The 8,877-nt window shown below is 31.5% G+C and overlaps 1 protein-coding gene across 1 annotated transcript in view; it reads left to right on the forward strand.

Moving 5' to 3' along the window:
* The window catches only part of LOC106688771 (sodium/hydrogen exchanger 9B2), a 46,003-nt gene that overhangs the window by 30,950 nt on the left and 6,176 nt on the right, over positions 1–8,877 (forward strand). The window contains exons 2-5 of the mRNA XM_014433397.3: positions 1,796–1,865; positions 3,954–4,241; positions 4,504–4,686; positions 6,690–6,868. Of these exons, the coding sequence (XP_014288883.1) occupies positions 1,796–1,865; positions 3,954–4,241; positions 4,504–4,686; positions 6,690–6,868 (720 nt within the window). The remainder of the gene's footprint in view (positions 1–1,795; positions 1,866–3,953; positions 4,242–4,503; positions 4,687–6,689; positions 6,869–8,877) is intronic.

An 8,877-nucleotide genomic window follows, 5' to 3' on the forward strand; every position in this document is an offset into this window, starting at 1 on the left:
CTTATAGCTGCTGATGCCGTGGGATGTAGTGCCGTAGGTGTCTTCTGTTTCATAAGGGATGTCCAGGTCTCGTGGCCCTTCTCACGACTTCGTCTGGTCGAAGTGCATCCTCTAAGTCTGCCTCCTGACTGTGGTCCTCCCCCGTCTAAGCCTTCCTGTTGAGTGTCTCCGTCTCTCTTCTAGATTTCCTCCCTATTTTTCTCCCACTTCCCTTTTTAGGGCGTTACCTTATTTTGAAATCTCTTCTCTCATTGGTCATCGATGTCCGAAGACTCCCGAGGCAGGCGTCCCCCTCCTCAGGGCCGAGGATGTGTAAAAAAAAGTTTGACTTGTCTAGGAAGGGCCTGCACCTGGTTAATTTGATTCTGGTCCCTCGTCACAGCCCCAAGTTTTGTCTTAAAGTTATAGTGATTATTTTTTTTCTGGTTTACGACAAAAAGACCCACGCTAGGCGAAAATTAAGAATACCTTTTTTTATTTTTCTGTTGCTATAAAAATTCGTATTTTAGAGTTTCTCGGGATTAGAATAACAATAATGAGAACAGATTATTTATTTTAATTAAACAAAATAAAAAGTGCTTTAGTATATGATTGTTTGAAAATTCAGCAGTTAAGGCCAGTTAAACTATTTCAAGGAGGAAAAGATCTATCTGGTAATAAAGAGTTCTTAATTTTTCATTGCTTTACCGAGTATAATTAAAATCGTTAGAACTGTTTTGGAAAAATTCTGAACAATCAATTCTAGCGGCACATCCGGTTGGTCGGTTTATTCGAAAAAGTGCTGTCTCATCCCTTGCATACACTCTATGTATACACACTGTATATATAATTTCAATTTCTTACGACTTTTTTTTTTATCTTATCTGTTCACAAACAGACACACACACATACACGCACACACACATATCCATACCATTTTGGGAGAAATGATTATTTAGACTTGAGGTTCCTCAGAACGTATATTTCCGTCGAAAAATTGAATTCGAGATTTTTCACAATCGCAATACTTTCCCATAATATATATTCCATAAATAGGACTTGCCGTTCCGTTTCTAGTTTTGATAATTTTGCGCAGTTAACAGCATTTTGATATCACTATGACACTATGCATTTGTTTCACCACAAAAAGGTTCTAAATTTCTTAAACCTTAAATAATCCTGAAAGCTTTGACTTTTATTTCCACAATTTGAGATAAGATAAGGCTATTTATAAATTAGGTTATGTGAACAAAATATAAAAAAAAAGTAGAAATATCATTTTTTTTCCCCCAAGGACTAGTGAATGTTTTTTTGTCGTAGTGGTAAAATATATCCAATGGTTTGTCCAAAGGATGAGACATTCTTCCGGACTTTACTATCAAAATTAACAGTTTACATCATTAACTCAAGTTAGCAGATAATAAAATTTTAACACAGTTTAACAACTTATGGCTTGTCAGTGAGATATATTTTTATTTCAACTCCTAACTATCTCAATATACAACCAATGTCCATTTTTAGAGGTTTCTAGTTTTTAATGAAGTGTCGTATTTGTTCAAATTACTAAGCTCCTCTAAGTAAAAGCATACAATGTTCATCGAAGCTTGTAACCTGTTTTTTTTTTTGTTTTTTTTGCACCACAACATACATACTCCTCAAAAAACCTTCAGTTTGTTATTCAAATTCATTTTTCTTAGGACCTGGAATTTGGCCTTTGGTTGTTCTTTCAAACAACAGAATCTGCTGAAAATATATTTTTTTTTAGTCCATAGATAAGTAGATATCTTTTGAAATTAAAAAAAAATATTTGTTTTAGAATTGGGACAAGATGCTGTCCTATGTGTTACCGAGGAACCCAAAAACTATGGCTCCTTTAATAATTCAGAGTAAGTTATAGAATAATATTTTACTACTTATTATAATTTATTTTTATATATATTCTAATTACCTCATTCCCACTTTCTGCGCTCTTAAATACATTTAAGAGAGCACTGCAGTCAGGACAAATTTTTTTATACTCTGTTTTCAACGGATCTATCTGTTTTAGAGGTCCTTTGATTACAAAAAAATAATTTTTGGACAATGGTTTGAATCATGTCCAATTTATCTTTTGTTTGTATCAAGTTCTTTTATATCTAAAAGCGAATTAACTTATTGTATATAATTATATACAGTTATAAATTACAATAAATAAATTACTAAAAAATATTATCTCTTGAACATATGGACCAATTTTTGTTTGCTTTTTATTTTATAGAATTCCGCTCCGCTATACTAAATCGGCTAATCTGTGCGGGGAAGGCAAAAAACGTGTGTTTTCCATAAACTGTAGTACCTAAATGTACCTAATTAGTTTTATGAAACCAAATTATTTTATTCTACTTACATGCCTTCAAAGTTTCATGCATTACATTAATATTTAAGAAAAAGCAGCAAAGAAAGTTATGAATAAAAAAAAAATATGAAATAAAAAAATAAGCAATTAAGGCATATTAAAATTAAAAATTAGCAGCAGCTATCTCAACTCTGCAACGATAAACATTTCAAATACGCCACTCAGTATTACTATAGACGAAGCAATATCTTTATAAATATAGTCCTAATCTTGTAAAAGTTTTTCTTTTTATTTATTTATTGCTATTTACAACAGTATTTCCATAAAAATACCTCAAGTAAATTTGATGTAAGATCAAAATAGTGTGATACAGGCATATAGAGAAACTACCCACTGGTAGCATTCTAATCATATTTCTAGACTAGAAGATCTCGAGGTCATCTTCTTTTCAGACGTCTCGGAGGATTGTCTGGAATAGAAGAAGAAGCAAGGTTAGAAACTAGTGGGTTTTGTTGTTAAGGGAGCTTATAATGAAAGGGTAGATATCTGGTTCGGGCGAGATCGGTTACATATGGAACATTAAGGACTCTATGGATGTTTTCATTTGTGACAAAGTAAGAACCATTGAGGATTTTTCGAAGGATTTTGGATTGTAAGGCTTGAATACGATAGGAATGGGAAGGTTTAGTGGAACCCCAAAGCTCAACTCCAGACAGGCCTTATAATTGTCATGTAGATCTGTCTTTTGTAATAAATTGGAAGTTTGGACCGTTTGTCTAGTGAATGCTGTAATAGTCGGAATTGACGTGCAGTTTCACGTTATTTCAGTCTTCTGTGAGGATTCCAGGATAGACGTTTGTCCAGATGTAGTGGATCTGTTCTACAGAAGTAAGAGGAACATTATTAAAGGATACTGTACAGCAGTCAGTAGGTTTTTGACGAAGAGTAAAGGTACTTTAGATGGGATTTATTATTATTAGTTTGCTATTGATTGCGAGCACAAATGTGTCATCAGCGGAAGTGGTTAGGAATAGTGTTAAGAAATAGTGTTAGGATTCTCCTGATCCTTGAGGAACACCAGACTGAGAGAAAAAGGATGAGTAGGAACCATTATTACTTTGAATAATCTATCAGTGAAAAAGGAATGGATAATGAGAAAGTATGTTGCCTTGTAAAGGTAGATTTGGGTTATGAAACAAATAATAAAGGGGCTAGTGTGTTAAATCGTTTATGGTGATTGATATAACAGTATAATTGATTAGTGTATCCACTTGGTCATAATAGCCTTATTGAAAAGTTTATACTTGGATACATCACATTAAGGGTTCCTTGAAATGGCCTAAGGACCGAAACCATGAAGAAAGGTAAAGATGACTGAGAGCAAGGATTTAAATAAGTTGTATTATAAACTACTTACCTACTGTCAGATAAGAAATTAATTATACAATGTATAAGAAATGAATTACTTAATATATTAATGAACTAAAAAATCAATATCGATACTACATCCCCATTGGTGTGCACAATATATAGAATGTTTTTCTTCTAAAACGTATTTGAAAGGTGTATAAGATGATATTTAGAAGGTCTTTTACATTAATATCTAAAACTAGCGTTTTTTCTAATTATTAACTTTCAGGGGAAAGCCAAACAAGTGGAAGAGCGGATTTGTAAAATGGTCTACGATCCTCCTCCTCAGCGGGCTGAGCTGGAGCTGCCTCTACTTGGTCCTCCACGGCGAGGTGCTCCCATCCGGAGGCCTCTTCCAGCTCCTTGTCCTACTCCTGGTGGCGGAGGCCGGAGGGCAGATATGCAAACTGATAAAGCTACCAGCTCTACTGGGAATGTTGATTGCTGGAATTGTCCTCAAGACTAGTGGCTTCTTCCAGCTTTATGGAGTGTACCCAGATCTCGTCATTGTTTCCAGGTATGAGATATAAAGATTTGTAGTAATACAGTAAATATTTTCTTAATGGACGCTCCTTTATAACAAAAACCTCTCTGAACATACAATTTTAGTAAGTCTTGGCCAACTAACTTTACACTGTCATCTTTCAACAATTGTAGCTATATGATAACGAACATATCTATCAATTTTATCCCTAACACTGACTTTGGAAAAAAGTACTTTTGTAACTAAACATGTTTCCAACTTCAATATATTTATAATAAGGGAAACTTATAAACAGGAACTTAGCACTGTCCGTGATCCTAATAAAGGCAGGCCTGGGCCTGGATCCTACTGCACTTAGCAGGTTGAAGTTCACCGTACTCAGGTTGGCCGTTCTTCCGTGCATCTGCGAGGCCTGCGGGGCTGCTCTTGTGGCCAATCTCCTCTTCGGGGTCCCTTGGATTTGGTCCTTCCTCATCGGGTAAGCATATCATTATTTGAATTTATTATCATATGAAAAAAAATATTATTTGGTAATTTTTTTTTATATATCATATGCTCAGAGTGTGTAATTTATCCTGGGGTTACTTTGTGACAACCCTACTACCTTAGTGTGTAACAGGACCCCAGTAGAGAAAAGAATCCCAATCTACGATACTATCATCGGAATACGTCCAATTCAAAATAAAATAAAAATTGACACGTGTGCCTATTTAAGCAAAGCAATGATATAAAAGAAAATGTGATCAAAAAAGTGATATAAAGTTACATACGTCATCGCCAAACGAATGAAGTTTTTACGAGAGTACTTTTTTTTTTATCAGATATATTTTTAAGTGGTTAGACAGGTATAATAATAAGAATATTCATGCATAATAATATGACTGACACATTCAAAATGAATCTTATTGCCACCTAATTAGAAAATATTGAGCGGTAATGATCTCATTTTACTCCTGGATTGTTGAATTTTTTTTTTTTTAGTTCATTTTAAATACAATAATATCGCAACTTTATGGTAAATTATTGTTAAGTCCATCCTCGATTACCTTAGGTAGAGGGAATAAATAATGATCATTTTTCATTTCACTATAATTACACCTTGTCAAGTCCAACATTTTTTTTAAAATATCATTTCGTCCTTGCCTCCCGAAAGTAAACCTGTTTTTTTATTCTTTTTGTATTTTTGCAAAAGCCAAGGTTTCGATGCGAATCATCCAAGTTTTTTTTTATTCTAGATTTAATCAAATGCATTCTTTATTTGTTAAATAATTTTTACAAGGGAATAAAGTAACCAAAATCGTTAAAAATGTTCAATAAAATATTTAAAAAATATAAAAATTTTATATTTTTTAATTAAAAAAAAATGGGACAATACATATTTATTTTTTTAATAAATATGTAATTATAAGGATTTGCTTAGCTTATAAAAATTCTCGTTATAAATCATAAGAGGAATTAAGTTATAGTGGCGGAAACATATAAATAGCACGGGCCTTCATATTTCATTCTTGTTTTATTTTATGTTTGTAATTGTATTTTATAGTATATTATATCATTAAAAAATAATCTATGTGCAAATAGGTTTTCTTATATTATTTCGAAAAATAAAATTTATGTCGTGCATTGATTGGCTATTAAGAGACTGGAATTAAAACATCATTGTAATTGCAAATCTTTAATGTAAAGTATTACAATATATAGATGGTGTACAGTCCATGATTTATATTTTACATAAATTGTTTAATATTTGGCAGCATCCTGTATATCCCTATATATTAATACCGTTTGTTTGTTTTTTTTTGTTTTTTTTTGTGTACATATACTATGTATCACTTTTTGGTGTAACTTAAAACTTTTGTGCAGATCTAAATTAGACATTTTGCTTATAAATTTTATAGCTTAGAAAACAGTACAAACGGAATCTGTGAAGTTTTCATCTGTATTTTGAATTTGTATTAAACTTTTGACTAGATTAAGAGCAAGAATTCTAAGAAGAGAGACTCAAATCATTGTACCTATGTTATTAGAGGATTTCAAAAACAAACTTGATCTGTTTAACTGTTGATTTGAGATGTTCTTTTTCTGGTTTATTTGTTCTACTTCTGTCCTGATGTTGCCCGAATAGGCCAAATATTGACTGGTTAATTATTTCACGATATTTAAAAAGCTTGAATATTAGGTTTTGGTTCCGCATTATTAATCACCTAATTAATTAAATCCTAATTACAGTTTTGTTGTATTAATTTTATTTTTTTTATAGTAAAATAAATTGAAATTTGATGCGAAACCAACTACATTGTGAAAATCAATATGACAGTAGGATTCATTTCAAAGTACCTATTGTCTCTCATAATAAATATTTAGATCCTTCAAAACATGCCGCCCTATAAATTTTACAGTAAACAAATCCCTCATAAATAAGATTTGATATTCTTTCAATAAGGAAAATTCAATTTCTCTCACATTGTATTATTTTAATAGGTTTATCCTAAGCCCAATATCTCCAGCAGTGGTCGTCCCAACTTTGTTAAGCCTGAAAGAAAGAGGATACGGTGAAGATAAAGGAATCTCTACCCTGGTCATCGCAGCTTCATCAATAGACGACATTCTGTCCATTTCCGTGTTCGGGGTCATCATGAGTGCAATATTTACACCAGAGAGTAAGTATACATATATTATATCTCATTCACGTGATACATATTTATTTAGGATTATTTCAACACGTTTAAGAAATATATCATCTACACATAATACTGAATCTTACTAAGTATTATGTATAGATAATCTTATTATAAATATTATCTATTTTATTACTCGTAATAACCTTATTGTTGGACAATAGATGAATGTTCAACATACAAATTATGAGGTAAATCAAGCTTTATTGAAAACTATTTATGTGGAATTTCCATCAAAGGCTACTATATCTGCTGAAACCCGAAGGTTCGATGCCATTGCTACTAAATGCCCTCTGCATATATCCTACCAGTGATGTCCCTCCAAACCCAATCAAACTAAATCAGTTTTAACCCAATTCTTCCATCTACGTTTCGGTCTACCCCTCCGACCATAACCCGTTGGTTCAGTATTTATTAACATTTTTGGGATCCGCTCGTTACTACGCCGCAATAGTATAATTTGAATTATATTTACGGGGTGTTGGTCCTTTAATTCAGCATTGTGTAATCTTATAAATTCTCCCGTTAATGCATCCTTTTTCGGTCCGAATATTTTACGTAATGCTTTATTTTCGAAAACCTTAAGGGGCTGTTCATCCCTTACTGTAAGAGACCACGTCTCGCATCCATAAAGAACAGTGGGAAGGATAATAGATAATTTATAAATTCAAATTTTTAAGTTTTTCGATGGAAGGCTCGAGCTAAGCAGTTTCGAAATTAAAAAATAACAAGCATTTCCCGCCTTCAACCTAGCTTTTATTTCCTCATCAATTTCGTTTTTTCTAGTTACTGTAGAACCTAAATACTTAAACCTATCTACCTGTTCAAACGTATTAGAATATTCATAAACGATATATTTATCACGTAAAGCATTAGTTATAAATTTTTGTTTATCATAACTGATGTTCTTAAACTAAATATATTTGATAACAATAACTCATTTGTCCCTAAAACACGCTATTTTCCGAGCAAGATATATGCTTATCAGTGAAACTAATTAGAAATTCATTTTTGAAGCATTCATGCATCCTTCATTTGTCTTGTGAATATCATTACCATTTATTTTGAGAAAAATTGTATTATTTTACTTTTAAGCATGGACGAAGTCCTATTTTATAACACTTAATTTTTTTATTTAGTTTCTTTTAATTCGACCATACGGTTAAGCGGGAGCAGATTAAGCTTGGTTCTGATGTATATTGATAATTTTTAACATTTTCTAAACTGATCACTTCAAATCTACTTATTATTAAAATTTTAATAAATGTTTATACCACAAGAAAAATATTTATTCAGAAAAACAAAAATTATTTGTTTATTTTTTTAATTTGTATTATCATAATATCTTTGTGAAGGCTTGAAAAACTATAAAACAAATATACATGAACCTTCATCTAATGATATTCATTACAATACGCCAATATATTAGAACTAAATTTGTGTTTTCAAAAACATAAAATTGTTGAATGCTAATACTTAACTAACGCTTTCATTCGGAATTTGAAGATTGGTATTATAAACCCTTTATTCAGAAATGAAATAATTTTAATTTGAAAGTAAATATTAAAGCCAACTTTAAAAAGCCGATTACACTAAATATTCAAGATATTATTATGAAATTTTTGAAAAACATCTATTACATTATTTTTTTTTAGAAAAGTAACATTTTTCAAAATTGTATAAAAACAATTATTTTCAAATCTACAGAATTAATTTTAAATTCAGAAGAAGGTAAGAGAACACCCAACCAAACGGGTGAGACAATATTGTGGTTGCGAATAAAAGTTTTCCGGTTGATAAGAAAATTCTCTACGAAGGTATCTTTTAAACATTTTCTCCGTTTAATGTTATCATTTTAATAAAATTAAACACCAACAAGAACAGAGCAATTCTTCTCGTTCTTCGTTTAATTAAACAGTACGCCATGTTATCATTCTGTTATCTCAAATAAGACAAACGGGTCTTTGTAAGTATTTAGTATTTAACTAAAA

The sequence above is a fragment of the Halyomorpha halys genome, unplaced genomic scaffold, assembly GCF_000696795.3.
Source record: "Halyomorpha halys isolate HHAL.00 unplaced genomic scaffold, Hhal_1.1 Scaffold1198.1, whole genome shotgun sequence".
Classification (NCBI taxonomy): Eukaryota; Metazoa; Arthropoda; class Insecta; order Hemiptera; family Pentatomidae; genus Halyomorpha; species Halyomorpha halys.